This window comes from Ictidomys tridecemlineatus, chromosome 11 (genome assembly GCF_052094955.1).
Source record: "Ictidomys tridecemlineatus isolate mIctTri1 chromosome 11, mIctTri1.hap1, whole genome shotgun sequence".
NCBI classification, from domain to species: domain Eukaryota; kingdom Metazoa; phylum Chordata; class Mammalia; order Rodentia; family Sciuridae; genus Ictidomys; species Ictidomys tridecemlineatus.
The window spans coordinates 116,808,094-116,834,266 of NC_135487.1; the positions used below are offsets into that span (position 1 = coordinate 116,808,094).

Sequence of the window (26,173 nt, forward strand, 5' to 3'; positions counted from 1 at the left end):
TGGTTTTTTTCTGGCTTGGGCAAAGGGCACCTTAGGAGAAAGTGAATTCCTCCTTTTTCCTCCCCCCTCCTCTACCCTTTCTCCCACTCCCATGCTTGGGAGAATGGGACTGGGATATGCACTGAGTGTTGCACTTTTTTAGGTAGGGAGGCAAGCTGAATGAGCCAGGAGGTCCAGAACTCAAGCCTAATCCAGTAGGTACAATACCACCTCTCCTTCTAGCTCCTAAAGGAGATGTCCAGACACAGACTTTATGATGATTATTATTTTTTCAATGCCAGTGCTGCTCAGTCCTCAGCATAATTTCAGTTTTCATGAAATAAACAGTGACTATATAAAATTCCATTTTTCTGAAAATGAAATCTCAGCTCAGGTGAAAGTTTCTTCTTTACCAAGAATTTGATTCTGTGTTCTATTGAGAATCAAGGTTCTCCAAGTGAAGGAAGCTGTGCTTGGATCCTCCTTACAAATCACAGTAGCATCACCTCACAATGCGGTGGGGTGTGTGTGTGTGTGTGTGTGTGTGTGTGTGTGTATGTATCTGCTGTCTGAATTCGTGAAAGTCAAAACTTAAGACTGTGGGTGACCCAAATTGCCATAGAGGTCAGGCCTACGATGCTGGAACACAGGCAGATGCTGGCGCAACTTTTGCAGAAAGTTGAGGTCAATTCGGGCAAGGCAGAGTCCTGGCCCTTCAGAGCAACGGGCCACCACTGTTCCCCAGGGGTCTACCACCATGCTGTGGCCATAACTTGCTCTTTTCTCATGGTGGCGTCCACACTGTGCAGCTGCTACAACGTAGCACTGAGTTTCAATGGCACGGGCCCGAAGCAATACCTGAGGATGAGATATGTGTTAAGTACATGTAGCAGCTACTAGAGAAGTGATAGGAAATGAATGTTACAGGCTGATCTACTCATTAAACCATTTTATTTTGGTATTGGGGATTGAACCCTGGATTCTTTACCACTGAGTACATCCCCAGCCTTTTAAAATTTTGAGATGGGATCCTGTTTTGTAAGTTGCAGAGACTGGCCTCAGACTTGCAATCCTCCTGCCTTAGCCTCCTAAGTAGTTAGGATTACAGGCAAGTGTTACTGGCTGTGCACATTGTAACCATTCTGATAATTAATTAGCAATGATTTACCAATACCAAATTAACTGTATGATAATGTGAAAGGGAACTATCTAAAAAATGAATTTTCCCACTAAGTGGGAATGGGAAGAAAAATCTTTCAACTAGTTAGGCTAAAGGAGAATGAGGTTAAAAGAAGGCCCTTGCCATGTGTGGTGATGCAAACCTGTAATCCCAGGGATTTGGGAGGCTGAAGCAGGAGTATCCCAAGTTCAAAACTCAGCAAATTAGTAAGGCCCTAGTCAACTTAGCAAGACAATGGTGCATGCCTGTAACCCCAGCAACTCAGAAGACTGAGGCAGATCACTGCAGGTTTGAAGCCAGTCTCAGCAACTTAGTTGTACTGTTTTTTTTTTTTTTTTTTTTAAAGAGAGTGAGAAAGGGAGGGAGGGGGGGAGAGAGAGAGAGAATTTTAATATTTATTTTTTAGTTATTGGCGGACACAACATCTTTGTATGTGGTGCTGAGGATCGAACCCGGGCGGCACGCATGCCAGGCGAGCACGCTACCACTTGAGCCACATCCCCAGCCCCAGTACTGTCTTTTTTTTTTTTTTTTTTTTTAATATTTATTTTTCAGTTTTTCGGGGGACACAACATCTTTTTTGTATGTGGTGCTGAGGATCGAACCTGGGCCGCACGTATGCCAGGAGAGCGCACTACCACTTGAGCCACATCCTCAGCCCCAGTTGTACTGTCTTAAAAAAATAAAAAGGGCTGGGGATGTGGCAGAGTGGTTAAGCACCTGTGGGTTCAATCCCTGGTACTAAAAACAAACAAACAAAAAAACCCTAAAGTTTTGAAGAGGTGTCCTCTTACCTCCCAGTGAGCAGGGCCTGTAACAGATCCAAAAGCTGAAGGGTAGGTGAGTATTTCTGCTCCAGCTTGAGCCAATGCCAGAGAGAGTTCTGGGAACCGTATGTCATAGCAGACAGCTAGACCAATCTGAAATGAAAAAGAGAATACTTAGGTTCCTTGTCCTTTTTGTCATAGCGTGTAGTACCTCCATTACCCCACTCCTCAGGGGTTTCTATATGCCATTACTACTTCAATGCATTCCTATTCCCTTTTTCTCCTTCCACTTCCATCTCTTACCTTGCCTGCTGGTGTGCTGACAGGTGACTCAAGACTGGACCCAGGCAAGGTAGAATTGCTTTCCCGCATAGGCTCCTGCCCTGGAATCTCTATATCACACAGATGTGTCTTCCTATAGGTGGCCACTATTGATCCTAGAGTAAGAGGGAGAAGAAATTCTTAGTGCTGGTCCTCTAGAAGACCAAGTTAGCTGCTCTTCTCAAGGAGGAGATAGTACAAAACAAATCTGAAGAATCTGGGTTTAGATAGAAGAGCCTGGGAAGAGGCAGGCTAAAGGTTTATGAGATCTCACCCTTGCTGTTCAGAAGTACATGACAATTGTAGATTTTCTGAGTCTGCTCCCAGTCTTGGCCACGCTCATGGAAACCACCCAAGGACAGCCAGATTCCACATTCCCTGGGGGGAGGGGAGACTGACAACTCTTCTCAAGGCCCTACTCTCACAACTGGCAATCCAAGAACACTGTCTACTGAAGATTCTACCTCTCCCTCCCCCCTTCCCGATACCTGGCAAGCTGGGTGTATTCTCCAAGAAGGTTCCCACTCAAAGGCTCAGACAGGCTTAGGGACTCTGCAGGGTCTCGAGCAATGTAATCAAATGCCTCAGGCAGGAAAGCCAAACAAGCACCCAGTCTGGCAGCTTCTCGAACCAGCTCAGCACATGTTTTGAAGTTCTGTTGCTTGTCTGGTGTAGATGTTACCTGGCACACAGCCACCAGGGGCAATTCCCAGGAAGAAGAGGAGTTGGCCATGGGCCTGGGTCTGTGAATGGCACAGACAGGATCAGATTTCCTAGCAGGGGGGAAACTCAAAGTTTAATGACTTATGTGGGGAGGCAGGAAAGCCTTTTTTCTTTTTTTGGTACCAAGGATTGAACCAAGGGTCACTTAACCACTCAGCCACATCCTCAGCCTCCCAAGCACTGCTGTTACAGATGTGCATCACCCTAACAGGCCTGACTTCGTTTTGATTCTGCTCTTATAGGGCATACTAACCCAGGGATAAGGGAGCTCCCCAGTTGAATGTGCTTTGGATGTCTTGACACCTCTGCTCCCCACCATTCAGTTAACAAACTGAATGTGAGCATCTACTTTGTGCCGGGCAGTAAGGATACAATAAAACATGTTACCTGGGCTGGGCACAAAGTCCTGAGAGTTGAGATATCCAAAGTCCGGGACGCAGAAGGGACAGGAGCTGGTAAGGACGTATGGTGATGAAGCCCAGCCTGAGAGAGGAAGGTGAAAAATCAGGACACCAACCCTTATTCATGCAATACATTTCTAGGAATCTCTGGTGTCTACCCTTCATACTGTTAAGGTGAATCAGGGCCCTGCCACTAAAAAAATCACCCATGTCTTCAAAAACTCTTTTTACTATAAGTAATTACGGGCTATGGAAAGAGTTCATAAAGTGGGAAGATCGAGTAGGGTTCTTTGATGGCGCTTGAATAACTCAACTTCCAGTGATCTCACGTAAAACTGAAGCCCTTTTCCTCTGCCAAACGTTTCCGCAGATCAAAAGTCAACTCAGAGCCGGATGCAGGCCTGTAATCCCCAGAGGCTGGGGAGGCTGAGGCAAGAGGATCACGAATTCAAAGCCAGCCTCAGCACAAAAAAAAAAAAAAAAGCATGGCGCTAAGGAACTCAGTAAGACCCTGAGTTCAATCCCCAGTTACCGCCCCCCTCCAAAGAAAAATGTCATCTAAGGGAAACTTTTGTAGTTTTCCCAAACCTCTGTTCTCGACTATGCACAGCTTTACTGTCTCAAAGCACATTCACCCGGAACCTCTGAAGGGAAGTTCACCCTCCTTAGTCCTCCCCCAACCCCCGCGCCCCGCTGCCCACCCGGAGGTAGGCAAGGGGCAGAGGATCAGATTCCCCGACTCGCACCCCCACCCTCCAGTTAGCGCGTCCTTCCCAGCCTCTCCTTGGGGCAGAAATCTCGGTTGCACAAGTTAAAGCACCGCAGGTGGAATTCACTGCAGCGGTCGGCACTGGGAGTAAGTCCTACATGAAGGGTAGAGCCAAAACCACGCAGGAGCGGACCCGAAGAACGTCTTGCAGCCAGCAGCACCGGAGGAGTGGGCGGTAACTCCTAGACCGGACGTGACGCAAGGCGTGGGCTGAGCTGCGCAAGCCGGAAACCCAGTAGGCTACGAAGATGGCGGAGAGTAGCGGTCGCGCCGGCAAGAGCAGCGGGAGCGGCGCGGGGAAGGGGGCGGTGTCGGCCGAGCAGGTGAGGGGCCGAGAGCGCAAAAGAGGGTACCTGGCCGAATCTCGAGTCGATGAGCGAGAGGGGGGTCTGTGGCATGTGCTAGCCTTTATGCTAGTCCCACATTTGCGTGACCACCCAGAGAGGGGAGGGTCCTCGGAGAAGCTAGCCGAATCTCTGGGGAGAGAGTAGGCGGGTGGGTAGGTGAGAGCCACTCCCCCTGGGGGTGCTGGATGAGTCTGGGAGAGGAGAAAGCCCGGAGATACAGGATCTGGGAGGATGCCAGGTTTAGGGGTAGATAGATTGTCGTTTTTCATGCCTCTCCTAAGCACCTTAAATAGGATATAGTTGGACTTGGCAGCTCCTAATGAATTTCGTAGGGTTAATCAACGGACTAATTGTGTAGTCTTTTACATGACACTGAAACCACGTTGACCCACGTTGACAACCGCCGGCAATCCGCAGCGCCACGTGACTAACATACTCGAACAGTCTAGTATTCTATACTGTTTTGGTTTGGGAGTCAAGTACTAAATTGACTTTCTTTAGACGTCAGAAATCTTTTTTTTTTTAATCTACTGAATTTTTCCATAGTTCCTAACGTAGGAACTGGTAAATTAATCAGAAAGTCCTTTGTGGCTCGTGGTTTGCCAATAGTGGGGCTAGTGTTTAATCGGAGTGGGAAGAAATCTACACAATAAAAATGAAAACAGAGCTGGGGTTGTGGCTTAGTTGGTAGAGCTCTTGTCTAACTGGTGTGAGGCCTTCGGTTTGATCCTTAGGGCCACATAAAAATTAAAAATAATAAGGTATTGTGTTCATCTACTATAAAATATTTTAAAAAATGAAAACAGCTAAATGACATTTATTTTAATTAAAGGGTTATTTATTGGCATTTTGTTGAACAATTAATAAAGGCAAATATATTTCCGTAAAGATTTTTAAAACTGCCCTTACCAAAGACTACTCTGGTGGAGTAAATAAGACGTGCAAAATGTGAATATGAGGGAATATGAGGTGGAAGATAAGTATTCCAAGAGAAGTATAAAGTGCTGTGGGATTTGCTGTGAGGAGGAACCTAGTACTTTTTGAGGGCCTACCATTTCCTAGGCACCAGTGGCTACAGGGAAACAGGTGAGTGAAACACACCTTGTCTTTAAGTTGCTCACAGACTTGAGAAAAGATAAGCCAAACAATAAGAATTTATGTGTTGTGCCTAAAGTCTTGCCTTTTTATAACAGCTAGAAAAAATACTCCTAACTGATCAAGGTTATGAGATTTTGGTAGGTGGGTAGAAAAAAAAGAAGCTATGGTATAGTGGATATATAAGAGCATTCTTTAAACTGGGGGGCAGATAGACCTTGATTTGAATTCTATTTTTATTATTTAATATTTATATACCAACTCCCATGAGTTATTTCTCAGCCTTCTTTCTTTTTTTTTTTTTTTTTTTTTAAAGAGAGAGTGAGAGAGAGGGGGACAGAGAGAGAGAGAGAATTTTAACATTTATTTATTTTTCCTTAGTTCTTGGTGGACACAACATCTTTGTTGGTATGTGGTGCTGCTGAGGATCGAACCCGGGCCGCACGCATGCTAGGCGAGCGCGCTACCGCCTGAGCCACATCCCCAGCCCCTTTATTTCTAAAAATTTAACAGTACTCTCCTTATCAGTGTATTTAGATAATTTGGCAACACAATTCATGTAGTTTTTGCACAGTGATTAAAGTACAGTGTGTGTTTAATAAATGTTAGCTTTGTTTTTTAGAGAAGAAATTTCTTCAGCTTAATTCTAAATGCTGAGAAAAGTTAAGCAAAGAAAGAAGTGAAAGATTTTCTAAATAGTGTTCAAAAGCACAGAAGCATGAAACTGCCGGGCATGTTTGGAATGCAGATGCTGCAAGACTTGAATATGGAGAAAAAGGGATAAAAGAGGAAATATAGAATGTCTCTTAAATTTCTGTCTTTGGTGGGTAATGATACCAAAGGAAAATGAGCAGGTTTGGGGAGAAAGTCACATTTGTTTTAGGTCTTTTTTTTTAGGCTGGGAGTGGGGTGTTGGGAAGGTGTACCACGGATTGAACTCAGCAGCACTCGACCTCAGCCACATCCCCAGCCCTAGTTTGTATTTTATTTTATTTATTTATTTTTGTTTGTTTTGTTTTGTTTTGTACTGGATATTGAACTCGGGTTCACTGAGCTACTTCCCCAGCTTGCTTATTTATTTATTTATTTTTAATATTTATTTTCTAGTTGTAGGTGGACACACAATATCTTTATTTTATTTTTATGTGGTGCTGAAGATTGAACCCAGTGCCTCATGTGTACTAGGCGAGCACTCTACCACTGAGCCACAACCCCAGCCAGCTTTTTATTTTTTGAGACAGGGTTTTGCTAACTTGCCTAGGACCTCTGAGTTGCTGAGACTGGTCTTGAACTTCTAATCCTCCTGCCTCAGCCTCCACAGTCTTTGGGATTACAGGTGTGCTTCATCATTCAAGTAGACAGTTGGATGTATACATTTTGACTAACAGAAAGTTGTAGTTATGATGAGGGATTGAGTTTATATGGTGGTTGTTTTAGTCAGCTTTTTTGCTGTTGTGACTAAAAAGAAAGGACAAGAACAATTTTAAAGGAGGGAAAGTTTATTTGGGGGCTCATGGTTTCAAAGGTCTCAGTTTATAAACAGCTGTCTGCATTCCTTAGGGCTCAAGGTGATGCTGCACATCATGGCCAAAGAGTGTGTGAAGTGAAGTGGCTCAACACATTACCAGAAAGCAGAAAGTGCCATTTGCCAGATACAAAATATATATACCCCAAAGATACTCACTCCCCTAGGGATCCACGTCTTCCATATACACTCTACCTACCTTCAGTTACAACTCAGTTAATCACTAGGAGGGAATTAATTCACTAATTGGGTTAAAGCTCTCATAACCCAATCATTTCACCTTTAGAAGCTTTTTGCATTGTCTCACATGAGCTTTTGAGGGACATCTAATATCTAAACTGTAACAGTTATAATTGAAAACCATCATTTTCTGTGAAAAAAGAAGTAGAACAAGGTTGAATGGTTATTTAAGGGATAGTGGAAAAGCTTTTCAAAGGAGATTGATGAAAAGTGATAATGGAGTTCTGAGGATATTTCTCTAGCCTTTGTGTTCTGGAGAGAACACTGAGTGAAAATGTTTATATTTTTTTATCAGTGCTGCAAATTTGAGACACATATCCCATACAAAGAAGGTGGAGTAAAGTAACACATTATGCAAGGCACTTCACTTGTTTTTTCTTCTCTTATTTATTAATGCCATCTGAAGTAAGACTTGAATTTTAGAGGCTTTGTTTAACTTACCCAAGGTTAGTAATTGGAAGACTATGACTTTTTTTTTTTATAGCTGTATTATAACTTTATTTAACAACTCAGTAAAAGCCAAAATTGATGGATTTTAACATGGTATGTGGAAAACAAAGTCAAAGAATACAAAGTGCCCCCAAAATCATTCTGTTCAATACCAGTGCCTTCAATATTACCAAACTTCTGTGAAAGAAGCCTTATAATAAAGAAAGACTAAAATCAACATGGAAACTGGTTTAAAAAAAAAAGTTCATTTAGCAATTCTGACAATCTAGAAAAGAAGGTCTGACTAGAATACTGGATAATATAGACATCATGTTTTAAGTAGAAACATAAGAACAAAAAGTAATTATCACTGAAAATACTGTACAACTTCAGCTGTTTCCTCCAAATTTACTTTATATAATCAGATGGATATAAATTAATGAACAAAAATTTAAGCAAGATACATTAACAATTTAACAGAACCCGATAATCTAATTTCTTCCAATTTTTCTCAAATTCATTTGAGTGTTTCCATCTTGGTGCTCATAAGGAAATCAAACAACATATGGCTACTACAGTTGAATGTCAAATTAACTATTTATGACATACTAAATTCTTCTATAATACAATTATGAAGAATCTTTAAGGAAGTTATGTTTTGTATGTAGAAAAGTGTTAGAGACAAACATTCAACTCAACAAAAATAAGAAACATTTCTGATTCCTCTGTTAAGTGTAGACTGCTTCTCCTTTTGCTAATGAATGTTTTTTAGCTGTAATATCACTGAGCTGAACAAATAAGTCACCTTGAGTACATAAGGAAAAATAAACACAAGCTAAATGGATAAACATTACTACTACATCTTTACTAGACCATCTCTACCTGTAACACTTCAGAAGCCTAGAGATTTAGAGTATTCTTACATTAACTGCAAGAAAAATTAAAGGAGAAATTCCTTTTTTGAGATCACAACTATGAAGTCATGTGGTTATAAAATTCTGCATTTGTGTGCAAAACATGAATCACATTTACCTTTATTCTCCCTACTTAGTCTTGTCAATCACCTAGCAGGACTTAACGGATACCTTTCAAAGAAACATAGACTGAGATGTGTTTATATAACTTCAATAACCTCATCACTATAGTAATGAGAGATGCAGTATCCTTTTGCTATGGTTCAAGACAACAGGGAAGGAGAGATCACAAGAAAGAGAAATCAAAATTATTACAACTGAGAAACTACTTCTCATTAAGTTTTACCATGGTGCCACTTTCATTTTTACATAAGCATGGTGGCATAATTCAAGCTCAATAAATCGGAAATCTTAATATTTAAAATTCACCTTGACTTTCATTTATCACCATATTAACAACCAAAAGAATTAGATAAAACACATAAGAAAGGGTAATATTAAACCCACCTTGCTGAGTTGATTTATTGACACATTAACTCATTTTTATATAGAAAAGGGATAGTACATCTCAGTTTGCTTATAAGCTAGGAGATCACTTAAAATTCTGCATTTCCTAACTGCAAAGAGAATATAGCACTTACAACAGGTTATAAATAAACTGGTTTTCAAGCGTAGAGCCAGCCCCAACGATAATACACTATTTAAAAAGACCTAAGGCAATGAATTCCATTTCCAAAGGAAAAAAAGAACTGTGCAAACAAGCTTAAAACTACTTTTTTTTTGTGCCAGTGTTATAAAATGTAGCTTTTAATAAAACCTTGACCCAAATGCCATTAACTTCAGAAAAAAAAATTGGTGGAGAGAAGAAAGTTATTTCATTTAGGAAAAATAACCACTATCTTTTTTTTCCTAATCTTCAACACACACAATTTAAACATATACAGTTGCTTTAACACTTTACACAATTCCTATGTACTGGAGCAATAACAAGGTCTAAATACAATTATATTCTTAAACATTGGGTCAAGGCTTTACATAAAAATACCATCTTACTTTCCCCCCCTAAGTTGCTAAAATATCACATACTTTCCTCAACATTTGCAGCCATCCAGGAATTTTTAGTAAACTTTTTGTGCATGATCTTAATTCCTAATCCCTGGCTCTTTGGGCTCAGTGACGAAAGATCAAAACCACCAAAAATGATGGTTCACTTGAAGTCAGACGAGAGACCCTGGCTCAATTAGTCTCATAGGATGAGAGCAGTGCTACATCAACTGGCTCCATGCAGGAGGGGCATGTGAAGGGTCTCATCAACCAGTCATCTATACAGTCCAGGTGATAGATGTGCATGCACGGCAGAAATCGAATTGGGTCCCCATAAACAAAGTCCATCATACAGATCACACACTCCCGGATCTTTTTTTTCGGATCCATCTCTTCCAGGGTCATAAACTCCTTTAGGCAGATGCTGATTAAGGCCTATTCTTTGAGCTATCCTAATTTGTTCCTCTTCAGTCAGCTGAGTTGGTAGCTGAGTTTGGCTAGGTGTTGGATGATAAACTGGAACTGGAACTTGTTCCTGATATGGTGGCAGCGGCTCCTGATCTGGCTCCATCCCCTCGCCAAAGCTAGCCCGGTCGGACTGAGACTTGTGAAGCAGGGAGATGTCATCCGAGGTGGGGGATTTGAGGCAGTTCCCCATCTTCCAGGGCTGGGTCGTGTGATCTCTGCATCGTTCTGATGGTCTTCTCCAAGACTAGGACTTTTGAGAGGCTTGAGAGTGTATATATATGTATATACACACACACACATATATCTCTCCCACTTAAACCATGATTCTATTAGAGCTATTTCAGCTGATCTCTGAAGAATTGGTGGATTTTATTTATTTATTTATTTTGGTACCAGGGATTGAATCCAGGGGCACTAATCACTTAGCGACATCCCCAGGCCTTTTTTGTATTTTATGTAGATACAGTGTCTTGCTAAGTTGCTGAGGCTGGCTTTGAACTTGTGATCGTACTGTTGAGATTGTGGGCATGTGCCACCACCCAGCTGGATTGATGGATTTGAACAGGTGATGATGAAATAGAGAATGTAGTAGGAAGAGGAGAACTGAAGAAAGCACACATTGATATGAAATTTAGTGACTAGCTAGCTAGGTCATTTAGTATGTTATGAAGATGCTTTTTTTTTTTTTTTTTTTTTTTTTTTTTTTTTTTTTTTTTAGAGAGAGTGAGAGACAGAGGGGGACAGAGAGAGAGAGAATTTTTTTTAACATTTATTTACTTTTTCTTAGTTCTTGGTGGACACAACATCTTTGTTGGTATGTGGTGCTGCTGAGGATCGAACCCGGGCAGCACGCATGCTAGGCGAGCGCGCTACCGCTTGAGCCACATCCCCAGCCCCATGAAGATGCTTTTAAAGCAAGTTAAATGAGGCCATAGAGGTCATTTCTGCATGGTAACAAATTTGAGGCATTTTTAATGTAAGCAATGAGGGAGTCAGAGAAGGATTTACATTGTAATATCAATTTTCCTCAGTTGTATAAAACAAAACATTTTTATTGTAGAAAACACTGGAAAAGGTACATACTAAGAAACAAATTACCCATAATCCTATTATCCAGAAGTAACTATCTTACCATTTTGGAGTATATGCTTTGAGAGGTTTGCCCACTTCCTTTGTGCTTTTGTATATATGTGTGTGGACTAAAAGGGGCGTGTCTTAGTCCATTTTTTATTATCACAACAAAACCAGAGATTGGGTAATTTATAAAGAAAAGAGATTTATTTTGGAGTTTCATGGCTACAGCAGTGCATCTGGTATGTGTATTATGACAGAAGGTTAAAGGGCAAGTGAGCACTTGCAGAAAGGAGATAGAAGGAAGGATAGTCTTTACTATATTACAACCAGCTGTCATAATCCATTCCTACAAGAAAGGTATAATGATCTAGATACCTTTTATTTTTTAATTTACGCTTCCTAGGGGCACTTTACCACTGATCCACATTCCCAGCCCTTTTTACTTCTTATTTGAGATAGGGTATTGGTGAGTTGCTTAGGACCTTGCCAAGTTGTTGAGGCTGGCCTTGAATGTGTCTCATCCTCCTGAGTCACTGGGATTACAGGTGTGTGCTACCGTGCCCCACTGGTTACCTTTTAAAAACTCTGTCACAGAAGGATCACAAGTTTGAGCAATTCAGTCAGACCCTGTCTCTAAATAAAACAAAACAGGGCTGGGGATGTGGCTCAGAGGTTGAGTACCTCTGCATTCACATGAGTTTCAGAGGGGACAAGCCATATTCAAACTATAGCATTTCACCCTTGGCTCCCTGAAATTCATGACTGCTTTTGTGTGTGTGTTTGGAAATTCCCCAGTTGTATAAAACAAAACATAGCATTCTACCCCTGGCTTCCTGAAATTCATGACTGCTTTTGTGTATGTTTTTGGTTGGGGGATGTATTGGGGGATTGAACCTGTGGCAGCTTTACTATTAGCTAAACCCTCAGCCCTTTTTATATTTTATATTGAGACAATGTCTCACTAATGTGCACAGACTAGACTCTGACTTCTGATCTTCCTGCCTCAGCCTCCTGATCTATATGTATGTGTGTGAACTTTCTTTACAACACACCTATAATTCCAGCAGCTCTGGAAGTTGAGGCAGGAGGATCACCATTGGAGACCAGCTTTAGCAACTTAGCAAAATCTCAAACTAAAAATTAAAAAAGGTTGGGGATATAGCTCAGTGGTGAAACAGTTTTGGATTTACTCTCTAGTACCTTCAATAAAAATTAAAATGCAGTTTTTCTATTCCAATGGTCTTAACTTGTTCCATCACCAACTCAAAAGTTCAGAATTTCATTTGAAAACCTATGAAATGAAAACAAGCTGTTTACTTCCAAAATACGATGGTAAGACAGGTATAGGGTAGATGTTCCCATTCCAAAAGGGAGAAATAGGCCAGAAGGAAGGGGTAGCAGGCCTCAAGCAAATCAGAAATCCAAGAGGACAGACATTAAGTCTTTAAAATTCCATAATATTTTTTCAACTTCTTTAAAAAGTGTCAGGAAGCTTTGCCTCCATGACTTACTTGTCCATGGTTCAGCTTTCTTGGGTTGGAGTTGCTCGTTGGTGTCTGCAGTTTTCCCAGGCGGACTGTGCACATTGACTGTTTCGGGGTCCTGGCTGCTTCCACAACTTCACTAAGCAGTACCCAATAAGTTTTTCTCTGGCAACTCTGCCCTTGAAGCGGGTTTCTGTTGGGGCACCCCTGACTGTCCACTGCGCCCTTTGAAATTAGGTGGAAGAAGCCCATGCTTCCACAGCTCTTTCATTCTACATACATACAGAGTTAATACTATAACACGAGTGCTGCCAAGGCCTACCGCATCTGCCCTCTGGAGATGTAGTACAAACTGCACCTGAAGCTTCTTGAGCCAGGGTTGAAGCATGCTGGGATGTGGAGAGCAGAGGCCTGAGGTAGTAGTACAGGGCAGTGATCTCAAACTTTCTCTTTCAGGACCCTAACATTCTGAGCCTGTCAGGGGAGACCTCTGAAATGCCTTCAGAGCCTTATTGCCATTGTCTGATGAACACCATCTGGCTGTCTTCTAGGTGTGCTAATTTCTTTAGCAACTGATTGAGTGGGCACACTTTTGTGGGGGAGGGGGTACCTGGGATTGAACTCAGAGGCACTCGGCCACTAAGCCACATTCCTAGCCCTATTTTGAATTTTATTAGAGACAGGGTGTCACTGAGTTGCTTAGTGCCTCACTAAATTTCTGAGGCTGGCTTTGAACTCATCATCCTCCTGCCTCCACTTTCTGAGTGCAGGGATTATAGGTGTGTGCCACCACACTGGTTGAGTGGCCACACTTTTGCATGTTTTTTGTTGTTGTTGTTTGTTTGTTTTTTTAATCTTTTTTTTTTAAGTTGGACACAATACCTTTATTTTTATTTACTTATTTTTATGTGGTGCTGAGGATTGAACCCAGGGCCTCACACATGTTAGGCAAGCGCTCTACTGCTGAGCCACAACCCCACCCCCTGCATGTTTTTTTTTTTTTTTCACTCTGTGCATAGCCAGGCTGAGTTTTCTAAATGTTTACACTGTGCTTCCCCTTTAATTATAATTCTGCCTGTAGGTTATTACTTTCCTCTCACACCTCTGCATGCAGTTAAAAGTAGCTATGTAGGGGCTGGGGTTATGGCTGAGTGGTAGAGCTCTTGCCTAGCACATGTGAGGCACTGGGTTCCTCAGGACTACATAAAAATAAATAAAATAAAGGTATTGTGTCCAACTACAAATTTTTTTTAAAAAGTAGCTATGTAACAGTCTGAATGTTTTGCTGCTTAGCTATTTATTCAGGTATCCTAGTTCATCATGATTAAGTTTTATTTTCCAGCAAGTCCTAGGGCATGGATACATTGCAGCCAAGTTCTTTGCTACTTTATAATAAGGTTGGCCCTTATTCCAGTTCCTAGTAGGATATTCCTCATTTCTCTCTGGGACTGTATCAGAATGGGCTTTGCTGTCTATATTTCTACCAGTATTCTGGACACAATTACTTAAGTAGTCTTTAAGTTGTCCAGGTTTCTCTATGCATCTTGTCTTCTTAACCCCACCAGAATTGCCCTTAATACTCTGGTGTTTGATATTCAGGCTTTTTCCATGTAACATTCACTTTAAAACTTCTAGCTTTGGGGTCTGGGGATATAGCCCACTTGGTAGAGTGCTTGCCTAATGTGCACACAGGCACTGGTTCAATCCCCAGCACAACCAGCTATTCCCTAGTTTCAAAGCCACTTCAACATTTTTAGGTATTATTATTACAGTACCCCCTGTCTCTGTGCCATTTTAGTCTCACTGTGTTTTCTGTTGCTATAACAGAATACTTGATACTGAGTAATTTATAAAAGAAAGAGATTTATTTTGGCTTAAGTTTGGACTTATCCAAACTGATAGTAGAGTCATTTGGTAAGGGTGTCATAACAGGGTGGATGGTGACAGGAAAGGGAAGCGTGAAAAGAGAAATCGTGAGGGCAGCCTGATTTTATAATAACCTGCCTGGTTTCTGTTCTCAAGACTAAAAGGCTCAGGGGCCACTCCAGTAGAACTGGGCTAACTGGGCTGCATGAAATAACCACACAAGAGACATAAATAAATACCTTTTTCTTTGGGATCACTGTGATGGCTCCTCTGACCTTTAGGGTCCACAGAAAGAGCAAGAGCATGCGCTGACCCCTTTTATTGAGGAGAAGCTATTCAAATGAGGCAAGGGGTCAGGTTTCAGGGGGCTGAGTCTATCTTCATGATGTCCACTGTCAGCAGGTTGACTGACACCTGGGTAGGCCACACCCAATGGCAGTAAGAGAAGGGGACACACACAAGGCACTTCCATGGAAGATTCTATCCTAAACATGGCAAGGGGTTAAATTACAAAGGAACAGGTGAGCATAGCTTCACCCATGGGGCTGTAGCAAGACACACCCATGCACAAGACACGATCCTCTGACCCAAGAAGGATGGGGAAAGCTCTGCCACATTTCTGAGACTGAGCGCCTCAGCACCCAGCCGGGGAGTGTGACTCAGTCACGTGTAAGGTTGGTCTCCCACATAACCTGCTGTCAGGTTATTATAAAAGATGAAAAAGATTAACTTGTTCTTGCAAGAAAGGCATTAGTCTCATTTGACTACCCAATCACATCTTAAAACTCTCACCTCCCAACACTGCTACAATGGCAAAGTTCAGCATGAGTTTTGGGGGGTAAAAACATATTTAAACCATAACAGGAGGGCATATGTTTTTTACATATTTACATATTTTATTTAGAAAATTAGGATTATACAGTATGTACCATTTTCTAATCTGTTTTAGGCTTAATGATTCATCTTGAATATTTTTCTATGTCATCCAAGTGTTAGGAAGATTGAATTATTAGTGGTGTGTAGAATGGATTTGGAGAGTTCAAAAATAAGGAGATCCTTTAGAAGACTATTGCAGTAGTTCAGACTGGAATAGAAGTCTAAACTAGGGTGATGTCAAAGAGCCTAAGTGAAATTGCTAAGGTAAGTGTAATAAGTTTGGCAGTTTATGACTGTTACTTGGCTTTCTGTTGGTGAGGCAAAAATACCTGAGATAAATAATTTAAAAAGAAGAAAGGTTTATTTGGGCTTACAGATCTAAGGTTTTAGTCCATGATCACTTGGCTCTGTGGTTTTGGACATGTGGTAAGGCAGAACATCATGGCAGGGAGTGTGTGGGAAGCAGAGAGAGAAACATACACACCAGGGACAAAATACACCTTTCAAGGGCATACCCCAAGTGACCTGCTGCCTCCAGTTATATCCTACCTCCTAAAGTTCCCACTTCCTCCCAAGAGCCCATTTAGCTGTGAATTCATCAGTAATCCATTGATAAGGTCAGAGCCCTCGTGATCTAATCACCTCCTGAGGCCCCACCACTAAACCCTGCTGCTTTGGGGGCACACAGGTACTGGTTTAATCAATTTACAGTCATTTTGCTTGAATCACATTCTCCAAAGTGAAATATTTAATGAGTCAAAAAATTGTTAACATTTTTACAGCTTTAATTTTTTGAAAGGGATCTTAGGATTATACAGTATGTTCAATGAAATTTGGGGGAACATCAGATCAAAACCATAATACTGGCATAAGGGTGTGATCAAAGATGAAAACAGGGTGGTGTCATTAGTAGAAATGGGGGAGACAAGAAGAGAAATAGTTTAAAATGGGGCAAAAGGTTATCAGTTCAGCTTTGAACAACCTGAACTTAAGATATTGTGCTACATTTAAATGGAGATAGTAGTAATAATAGTGGCTATTTGTTGACAATTTGTTATATGCTGGATATTAAGTCCTTGATATAATATTTTTAATTCTCACAACATTCTATGAGACAGATGTAATGTCTATTTTATTTGTGAAGAAACAAATTTAGAAAAGAAGTAATCTGCTCGCGGTTAGACTTTGGAGGCTTTTCTGTCTGACCTACAAACTCCTTCTGTAGCTCAGGTTGAGTACTTGCTTAATTTGTGGGAGCCTCTGTGTTCAATCCCCAGTACTGTTAAAGGGGGAAAAAAATGGAAAAAGAATACTAACTGAAGTCAGGAGCAATGGCTCACACCTGTAATTTTAGTAATCCTAGCAACTCTGGAGGCTAAACAGGAGGATCACAAGTTCAAGGCCAGTCTCAGAAACTTATTGAGACCCTATCTCAAAATAAAAAAGAAAAAGGATTGGGGATGTAGCATATTGGTAAAGTGCCGCTGGGTTAAATCTCCAGAATCCAACCTTCACCCCTGAATTTTTTTTTTTTTTTTAATAAAGAGAAGGAAGGAAGGTATGAGTACCATTAATTGACATAGTAAGGTCTAAAAAGTTTTCTTCCACAGAGAGTTGATATATTTGTAATAAAAGGGGGGCACTACACTGAAAAAAAAGCGGTTAGTGGAGCAAAATCCTGGGAAATGCTTTTCCAGATATATTCAGTCATAATTTCTTTATCCTGTTCTTCCATTGAACTCATTAAGAGAAATGCCATGTAAGAAAGACAACCTGGGGGCTGAGGTTGTGGCTCAGTGGTAGAGCACTTGCCTAGCATAGGGGTGGCACTGGGTTTATCCCTAGCACCACATAAAAAAATTAAATAAAGGTATTGTGTCCATCTACAACTAAAAATATTTTAAAAAGAAGACTACCTAAGGACACTTTGGGGAAAAGGTAGATTTTGTAGTTTTTTTCCTGAATTTATGAAAACTGTATGGTATTAGCTGGGTGTTTTGGCACATGCCTGTAATTCCAACTACTTGGAAGGCTGAGGCAGGAGTATCACAAGTTTGAGGCCAGCCTTGGCAACTTAGCAAGACCCTGCTTCAGTGTTGCAAAATGACAACAACGAAAAAGTATATGGTATTAAGTAAAAATGAGAAAAAAAAAGGGACATAAATTAAATGGAAGTAATTTTGTAAGAGATTAATATATGGCAATCCAGGAATGATATATTAATTAAAAATGGATTCTTAGACAAACCTACGTAAAAGTTCCCAGTTCTGCAGTTCACTGTGTAGTTTTAACCACTTCTCCATATCCCATCAGCCTTGGTCTCTTGACTTATAAATTGAAAGCACATGCCTTAACAATCATTTGGAGAGGGGACAATGCTAGGAATCAAACTCATGGCCTAATGTTTGCTAGGCAAGTGCTTTGCCATTGAGCTGGACTTCCAACCCTGTTTTTGGTTTTTAGAATTAAATGAGACAAAAAAGTCTAGGATAGTATCTGGCACATGATTGGTGTTCCTTTTCTGTCCAAACTACAGAAGGTAGATTATTGTAGGACTATAGAAAAGATGGTATTTAAAAATGTTTCATTTGTATATTTGAAAATGTCAAAGAAGATAACAAACAATGGAATGGTGGAAAATAACAATATAAATAGAGAAGATTTCTTAACAAAAATTTAAGGAAGGAATGTATATATATATTTATATGTGTGCATATAGAAGAAGTTCTCATAGGAATGAGGATGACCAGAAATGCTTTCTAAGAGATTTTTGAGTTGAAACCTGAAGAGAAAATTAGACTTAGGCAGAGAAATAAGGAAGGAGAGGTTCAGAAAATTACAACAGGTATGGTGAAGATTCTAAATGAATGCCTGAAGGGAAATGATTAGGGAAACTGCTGCTTTAAGACAGTAATGGTGCTTAGTTAAGGGAGGGAAGGACTGATGGGGAGAGGTAATAAGCAGGTCCTCATGGGGCTTGTTCACCATGTTGAGGAGTTTGGATTTTATCCCTTTAGCTCCAGAAACTGTTGAAGGTTTTAGGCAAAGGAGGAATGTAGTTAGATTTATATTTTAGGTCAATTTTGCCACAGCGTGGAGAATGTTGAAGGGAGCAAATCTGGAGACAGTGTAGAACTCGAGGCTACAGTAGTAGTACACGTGTCATAGAAGAGGATGGGTTTGAGGTAGTTAGCAGATAGATGTAATTTACAGGTGAATTGGATGTGGATAGTGAGTTGAGGATGATTCCAAAGTTTCTGGAGTTAAAAGATCCCTTTCGGGACTGGGGTTGTGGCTCAGTGGTAGAGCACTTGCCTAGCATGTGTGAGGCCCTGGATTTGATCCTCAGCACCACATAAAAATAAGTAAATCAAATAAGATATTGTGTCCATCTACAACTAAAAATTAAAAAAAAAAAGATCCCTTTCTAAAAATTAAAGCTGTAAAAATGTTAACAATTTTTTGACTCATTAATTTCACTTTTAAGAATGTGATTCAAGCAAAATCACTGTAAAACTTTTGTAGTGTTGGTTCAAAGATATTTAACCCTAGTGTTATTTATTATAGGAAAAACAGAAACAATCTAAATGTCTCAACACAGGAATTCAAAACCAGTTTTTAAAAATACATCAATCGAGGGGCTGGGGTTGTAGCTCAGTTGTAGAATGCTTGCCTGGCACGTGTGAGGCACTGGGTTCGATTTTCAGCACCCCATATAAATAAATAAAATAAAGGTCTATTGACAACTAAAAAATATTTTTTAAAAAAAAGAGGAAATAAGATAATATTTTTTAAAAAGAACAATATATCAATTGGGGCTGGGGTTGTGACTCAGTGGTAGAGTGCTTGCCTAGCATGTGTGAGGCACTGGGTTGGATTCTCAGCACCATATATAAACAAATTAAAAATAAAGATCCATTGACAACTAAAAATATACTTTAAAAATACATCAATTGGATGTAAATGTTATATAGCCTTTAAAAAAATAAGAAATCCATGTCCTATAGAAAATTGTGTACATGTAAATTACCACAATACAGAGTTAGAGATAAGGAACCCTAGTAAAGAGGCAAGGTTTGCCAGTTGTGGTGGCACACTGCTGTAATCCCAGCAACTCCACAGGCTGAGGCAGAAAGACTACAACAAGTTCAAGGCCAGCCTTAGCAATTTAGTGAGACTCTGTCTCAAAAAATAAAAAGGCTGAGGATATAGGTCAGTGCTAGCCAACTCTGAGTTCAGTCCCTAGTGCTGTAAAGGGAAAAAAAAAAAAGGCAAATATGGCAGTGACACTGGAGATTTTAATGGATATAAGAGATTTGGCAGTGATTTGAATGGATGGGTTTAAGGGCATCTATTCACTTCTGGATTTGGTGAGAAAGCCATAATAGTAGTTAATGTATTGCTTACAAAAACTCTTTTTCACACCTATTAGTTTACATGGTTCAACAACCATTTTCCAGGTAAGAACATAGAGGCTCAAAGAGGTTAATCCAGTGTGGTTCTTAGTTCTAGTTGCCCATTAAATATTTGGGAAATACTAAGAATACTAAGGCTTGGGCTTTACCCTCACTGGTTGTTCTGAAACTCCAGTGTTCCATGTTTTTAAAATGCTCTCCAGATGGTTCTAACATAGTCAACACTGGGAATCATAGAATTAAATGTTTACCAATGTTTTACAGAGGCAAAACTAGGCATGGTGGTGCATGCTTGTAATCCCAGCAACTTGAGAGACTGGGGCAGGAGTATTTAAAGTTCCAGGCCTCCTGAGCAACTTAACAAGACCCTACCTCAAAATAAAAAGGGTTGGGGTATAGCTCAGTGGTAGAGCACCCCTGGGTTTAATTCCCAGTACTAGGTGGTCGTGGTGGTGGTGGTGGTGGTGGTGGTGGTGATGATTGGCAGAGATAGAACTTAAAACCTGTATCTGAGCCACATGTTTTTCTTCTTTTTTCCTCCCATTGTCTTTCCATATTGCATCTCTTACTTTGCGTCTGGTATTTCATTCCAGACACAGTCATAGACCCCTGTACTGGAAACGATGGTGGTGTTGGTCTTAGTACCCAATCTAATTTTCACACTGTTTTCTTTTTCTCTATTCAGTTTCTGGGGGAACTAGGAACAGATAGAAATCACTTCCCTGGGCATTTACATATGTTAATTCTTGGTTTTTTTTTTTGTTTGTTTGTTTTGTTTTGTTTTTTTGCTATCTCCATATCCCATTGTCCCAATTTCTCATCCTTGAGTTTCAGTTGAGACATTCTCAGGAAGCCTGTAACAGTTTTATAGGCTACAAAAATGAATTCTGGCCTAATTCTGTGTTTGTGTTTTAAAGGAGTGTTTTTGAAGAATGGAGGGTAGCTCACTGAATTGAACACATTAAAAGGAAAGGCTAAATACTGACCAAAGTTCAAGATTGTGGGAAGCGTTGGGGAACCCAGGAATAGGATCGGAGGGTCGTCTCTCTAGAGCCTTTAGGCCCCTTAGCTTCAGTTACTTTTTGTACTTGTCTCTGCTCAGAATTCAGATATCTCTAGTGTGTGGCAAGGGGCAAGAATCCTGTGATTATTGTCTCACAAGAACCCCACCAAATTAAGGAGGAGGAATTCCTTAACTAGTCCTTAAAGAAAGAGAAAAATTTCCTCTAAGAAGATACCATGACTTAATCAGATTCTGGATGTTCTCCTAACACCAAATGGCCCACTTTTTGGATATATGTTATTAAATACATCAATGGATGGACTATTGTGTGTACCCAAGTAGGACTTGCACCTTGGTAAGTATGCCTTCTACCACTGAGGCATATCCCCATCCCCAGGCTACCCACACACACGCTTTGTTTTGTACCAGGGATTAAACCACTGAGTGCTTAACCACTGAGCCACATTCCCAGCCCCCCTCCCTTTTTTTTTTGAGATAGGGTCTCACTAGGGTGCTTAAAGTCTCATTAAATTGCTGAGGCTGGCTTCAAACATGCAGTCCTCATGCCTCAGCCTCCTGAGCTGCTGGAATTACAGGTGTGTGCTACTGCTCCCAGTTCCTGAGCTACTCATTAAAAGGCCCTTTCCAGATAGGCATGGTGTTGCGTGCCTGTAATCCTGGCTCAGGAGGCTGAGGTAGGAGGGTTGTGAGTTCTGAAACCAGCCTCGGCAATTTGGCGAGGTTCTAAGCAACTCGGTGAAACCCTGTCTCTAAATAAAATACCAAAAAGGGGCTGGGGGGGCTGGGGATATGGCTGAAGCGGTATCAGGCTTGCCTGGCATGTGCGGGGCACTGGGTTCTATCCTCAGCACCACATAAAAATAAAAAATAAAGATGTAGTGTCCACCAAAAAAAAAAAAAAACCCTAATAAATAAATAAATTTAAAAGGGGGGGGGGCCTGGGGATGTGGTTCAGTGGTTAATAAGTGCCCCTGAGTTCATTCCCCAGTACCAAAAAAAAGAAAAAAGCCCTTTCTGATAGCCTTCTTTACCTTCAAGTAAGTCTAGACTTCCAGAAAGTACTCCAGTACCTCTCCACCCCTATTTCTGTCACCTAGGCAAGTGCTCTACCACTGAGCTACATCCCCAGCCCCCAGTCCTATGTTATAAATGTCTTTTGCAAACTAAAAACTACAAAAAGCCAAAGTACAAATCTGTTCCCTAGCAAATACCTCACACATGGTCAGCTCTCAGAAAGTGTATAATGGAATGGAATTCCAGACAGATTAAAGGAGATTACAAACTTTTGTTCTACTCCTTTTCCAAGATAGGTATCCACTATAGCACCTGTGTAAAACCTGTCACCCTATGTGCTGTTTTTACTATCTACCATTTCTACTGTCTCCCCTCTCATCTCTTTCTCTCACACCTTAGGTGATTGCTGGCTTCAACCGCCTTCGGCAGGAACAGAGAGGTCTGGCATCCAAAGCAGCTGAGCTGGAGATGGAGTTGAATGAGCACAGGTGAAAAAAACAGGGAGAAGCAAATAATAGAAAATTGAATGGGCCATCATGTGAGGGAGGGTTGCAGTAGTGTGGGTCTGAATTCTGAGGTCCTGCCTTATCCTCTTTCCAGCCTAGTGATTGATACACTGAAAGAGGTAGATGAAACCCGTAAGTGCTACCGCATGGTTGGAGGAGTGCTGGTGGAGCGGACTGTCAAAGAGGTGCTGCCTGCCTTGGAGAATAACAAGGAACAGGTTAGTAGGAGTCCTTATGTAGTAGGTTGGGCAACAAAGGGGTAAAGAAGAAGGGAGCCTAGGGATTTAGGGAATATGGTGACAGAAAGTCTGCATAGAAACTCATATTGAAGATGGTACAAATAGCTTACTTATTGGGCTATGCCTTTTATCTTAAGTCTAAATCCTTAGACAAGAAGAGTTGCTGGCTTCAATTGCCCTTTCCGTGGGCTCTTTCATGTGGTTGAATTGGATGGGGGATTAGAAGATTGTTTCTCTATGGACACTTTTATCAAAATCATCTGAACAACTAGTTTAAAATGGAACTTTCAGGATCCTCTGAATCAGAGCCTAGGGGATGCTGTGACATTTTAAAAATAAGCAGTCAGGTGATTCTTCTGTATATTAAAGTCTGTAAACCACTGTGTTTGAGAAGGGGTCACTTTAATGTCTGGCTTCCACTATTAATACTCAGTTAAAGATGAGGTTAGAAGTGTCTTTCACTTCCCTTAACTATAGTTCATTCCAGATATAGCAAAGGGAGACCTAAAATTCTGATGTACTTCTTGTTGCTTGCCCTGTAGATACAGAAAATCATCGAGACACTGACACAGCAGCTTCAGGCAAAAGGAAAAGAACTGAATGAATTCCGGGAAAAGCACAACATTCGTCTTATGGGGGAAGATGAGAAACCAGCAGCCAAGGAGAACTCAGAAGGGGCTGGGGCCAAGACCAGCTCAGCTGGAGTGTTGGTCTCCTAGGGAACAAGACCTCTGCATTCTTTTCTACCCTGACTCCCACTTCTGATCTCTTTATTGTTATTATTTTCTCTGCTATTGTAATATTTTTTTGTTAATTAAATGTTTTGGTCAGAATGCTTAGCTGTAGCTTGGAACTTTCTCCCAATTAGGGGTGGAAATTGCTTAAGGGCACGGGACAGTGTATGATGGTGGGTTTTGTTTCCATGGGGTTAATGGCTCACAACCTCAGAACAGACTCAAACTGTGTCCTTTCCCTTGCAAATAAAGATGTGTCTACTTATTTACTGCCCTTCAAAAAAAGAAAATATTTAGAGACAAATGTCGATTCTCAATTGAAATTTAATAAGCACTTGAAATGAGGCAGACAGCAGTGGTGATAATGCTTTATGGGTTTGCAACCAGAGTCTTGGCAGTGTGTTTGACACTATTTTTTAAATAAAGAGGTCCAGGATGCAAACCTGTGGGTTAGCTGTCCTGCCATCCTCACCAAAACCCCCAACCAGGTAAAGCTGATCATTCCAAAGACAGGTTCGATGACCCACACGTTTCAGCCCACGGTCTGCACAGGGGAAGTGGAACCACAGAGAAGGAGATTTGCCTGTTGGATAGGGGCAGAGGATGATTACAGAGGTAGAGATGCACTTTGTCACCCATGGCACTCTTTTTTTTTTTTTTTTTTGGCCTCTTAGTAAAAGTTTGACCCAGGAAAGCTCTACCACTGAACTACACACCCAACCCTTTTTATTTTGAGATATGTCCTCACTAAATTTACAAAGCTGGCCTGGAACTTGGGATCCTTTTGTCTCAGCCTCCTGAGTAGGTGGGATTATAGGCATGCACCGCCATGCCCTGCCATGCCCCATAGGATTCAACACAACCAAGTGTTTGTCCATTATTTTTTTTTTCCTCACTCGATTTATGGGCCTCTTCAATAGACCCACAAATATTCTGTGTACTCTTTGTAAACGAATTCCTCCTCCCTACCCCATACTTGTTTTTGTTTGTTTGGTACCAGAGATTGAATCCAGGGGCACTAAGCCACATTCCAGCCCCTTTTTTTCATTTATTTTTTTTTTTTTTGGTAGCAGGGATTGAACCAAGGGGCACTCAACCACTGGGGCACATCCCCAGACCATTTTTTGCATTTTATTTACAGGCAGGTCTCACTGAGTTGCTTAGAGCCTCCCTAAGTTGCTGGGGCTGGGTTTGAACTCAAAATCCTCCTGCCTCAGCCTCCTGAGCCGCTGGGATTACAGGCATGCCACTGGCCCTCCATACTCTTTCTGTAGTATTTAGATTCTCTTCCCACCTCCCCTCACTTCCCTTCAGCCATTAGTTTGACTCTCACGGGTATCATAGATGTAGAGGTCGTTGCAGATGGTGTCTCTAGCTCTGGTCAGACTTTCTCCACCAAACAGCACAGCAAAAGGCCCCACCACAGAACATGAGTGATGACGCAGTCCCTGGGGTCCTTGCCGGGACCCCTGCCCCTTGCTCACAAGCCTTGCAAGCTGTTCCATCAAACGAGGGGCAATAGGAGGTTCCTCCTTGGGGGAGAAAGAAGGGACTGTCTGTAGGGTTTTGGGCCTCACAATTTTAACCCCCTTAGTATGATGTGAGCAGATAATACCTTAATCTTCCCTTGACTCCATTGCCCAGCTATTTCTGGTTCAGCGGAGTTGCAACCCCCAAAGAGCAATAACTGATGACCAGGGTGGGGCCCAGAAGTTTGGAGCAGGGCAGCACAGTGACCTGAGCGGGAAGCTGTGTGGTAGTCTTCTTTGTAGCTGTGGATATACAGAAATTCAGCTCTGAGTGGAGTTTTCAGGAAATGTAAATTTACTGCCTTTTCCCCACTACCCCTTGCCGAGGACAGAGAGGATGCCTGGGTAGATCCCAGGGAAAGCAATGTTATAGAGGGTTCAGCTATTTTATACAGAGGAAAGAGGGTGGTGGGGCGAGGATATGGATTATTTGCCTGAAAAGTTTAATTTTTGCTTTCCCAAAGTGTAATGAAAGGTTTTGGGCAGGGGATACCATACCAATAGGTGCGGGCACTCGGGTCCAGAGTTAAGGTGTAGATGCTTCCATATCGTCGCTGAGTGCGGGTACCACCCTCTCGGCCAGCCACCCTCAGCTCCCGATCGGAAAGGCGAGTGCAGGTGTGACTACTGAGGCCAGCAGGAGGGCAGTTGTCAGGGGTCGCAGTCCACGCTTCCCACACTCCATGCTCTGTGTCCAGCACCTTCACTGTGGTCAGGCGTCGCGACCCGTCCCAGCCGCCCACCACGCAGAGCCAACGCCCGCCCACGTTTGCCGCGTCATGGTGACTGAGCAGGGGGCTGTCCCTGGCTTCCAGCCGCACAGCCTGGCCCTCAGTCGGATCGAAGACCACCGTATCACTGCTGGGCTTTCTCGCTCCACCTGTTAGAAGACCCCCCACCAGATAGAACCGTCCCCGCAGTTCGGTGCACGAATGGAAGGCCCGAGCCAGAAGCGCGTCTCGAGCCACCGGCCGCCAGCTCCAGCCCGAGACCCCCACCCGACTCGGGGGCATCGCCACCGCCATGGGTGCCGAGAAAGCAGCGGGGTCTGCGTCCCGTACCGCACCCCTACACGCGAGGCCAGGCACTTTTCCTTCCGTGAGCCTCCCTGGGAACCTTCCCTCTAGGACACCGGCCCAGGTCCCCCACCTCGAGTCGGTGCCTCCTCTCCGCGGTCGCTTAGCAACCACTGCAGTGGCTGCAGCGCGAC

The 26,173-nt window shown here is 41.9% G+C and overlaps 3 protein-coding genes and 1 pseudogene across 12 annotated transcripts; 1 reads left to right on the forward strand and 3 right to left on the reverse strand.

The window, feature by feature from the left end:
• Positions 1–245: 245 nt before the first annotated feature.
• Positions 246–4,398, reverse strand: Nit1 (nitrilase 1). 10 transcript variants are annotated; one of them, XM_040287296.2, is made up of 7 exons: positions 4,274–4,398; positions 3,358–3,453; positions 2,736–3,020; positions 2,522–2,625; positions 2,230–2,363; positions 1,954–2,079; positions 246–837 (listed from the first exon to the last, which is right to left on the reverse strand). In XM_040287296.2, exons 3-7 carry the CDS (start codon positions 2,978–2,980, stop codon positions 571–573), a joined length of 876 nt encoding a protein of 291 aa, XP_040143230.1. In that variant the 5' UTR covers positions 2,981–3,020; positions 3,358–3,453; positions 4,274–4,398; the 3' UTR covers positions 246–570. The 10 variants fall into 10 exon arrangements, with proteins under 10 accessions (XP_040143230.1, XP_021576825.1, XP_077883276.1 ...); XM_021721150.3 differs by having other exon boundaries at positions 2,736–2,990; positions 4,274–4,394; XM_078027150.1 differs by having other exon boundaries at positions 4,239–4,363.
• Positions 4,332–23,533, forward strand: Pfdn2 (prefoldin subunit 2). Its single transcript, XM_005341830.4, has 4 exons — positions 4,332–4,463; positions 22,355–22,443; positions 22,556–22,679; positions 23,243–23,533. The coding sequence occupies exons 1-4, from the start codon at positions 4,389–4,391 to the stop codon at positions 23,417–23,419; spliced, it is 465 nt and encodes a 154-aa protein (XP_005341887.1). The 5' UTR covers positions 4,332–4,388; the 3' UTR covers positions 23,420–23,533.
• On the reverse strand, positions 7,817–10,855 carry LOC101960168 (RING finger protein 11 pseudogene; annotated as a pseudogene).
• Positions 23,534–23,740: 207 nt separating the features above from the next.
• Klhdc9 (kelch domain containing 9) lies at positions 23,741–26,138 on the reverse strand. Its single transcript, XM_005341828.5, has 4 exons — positions 25,462–26,138; positions 25,050–25,206; positions 24,768–24,966; positions 23,741–24,017 (listed from the first exon to the last, which is right to left on the reverse strand). Exons 1-4 carry the CDS (start codon positions 25,986–25,988, stop codon positions 23,851–23,853), a joined length of 1,050 nt encoding a protein of 349 aa, XP_005341885.4. The 5' UTR covers positions 25,989–26,138; the 3' UTR covers positions 23,741–23,850.
• Positions 26,139–26,173: the final 35 nt, after the last annotated feature.

Coding starts and splice junctions, on each gene's coding strand:
- Nit1 (XM_078027150.1), bottom strand. Junction 2,364..2,521: donor TGTACTTCTGAACAGCAAGG/GTGAGATCTCAT, acceptor CTCTTACTCTAG/GATCAATAGTGGCCACCTAT. Junction 838..1,953: donor CAGGCCCTGCTCACTGGGAG/GTAAGAGGACAC, acceptor TCTCATCCTCAG/GTATTGCTTCGGGCCCGTGC.
- Pfdn2 (XM_005341830.4), top strand. CDS start 4,389: ATGGCGGAGAGTAGCGGTCGCGCCGGCAAGAGCAGCGGGAGCGGCGCG. Junction 4,464..22,354: donor GGGCGGTGTCGGCCGAGCAG/GTGAGGGGCCGA, acceptor CTCACACCTTAG/GTGATTGCTGGCTTCAACCG. Junction 22,444..22,555: donor ATGGAGTTGAATGAGCACAG/GTGAAAAAAACA, acceptor TCCTCTTTCCAG/CCTAGTGATTGATACACTGA.
- Klhdc9 (XM_005341828.5), bottom strand. CDS start 25,988: ATGGCGGTGGCGATGCCCCCGAGTCGGGTGGGGGTCTCGGGCTGGAGC. Junction 25,207..25,461: donor CCGAGTGCCCGCACCTATTG/GTATGGTATCCC, acceptor GTATATCCACAG/CTACAAAGAAGACTACCACA. Junction 24,967..25,049: donor GGAGTCAAGGGAAGATTAAG/GTATTATCTGCT, acceptor TTCTCCCCCAAG/GAGGAACCTCCTATTGCCCC.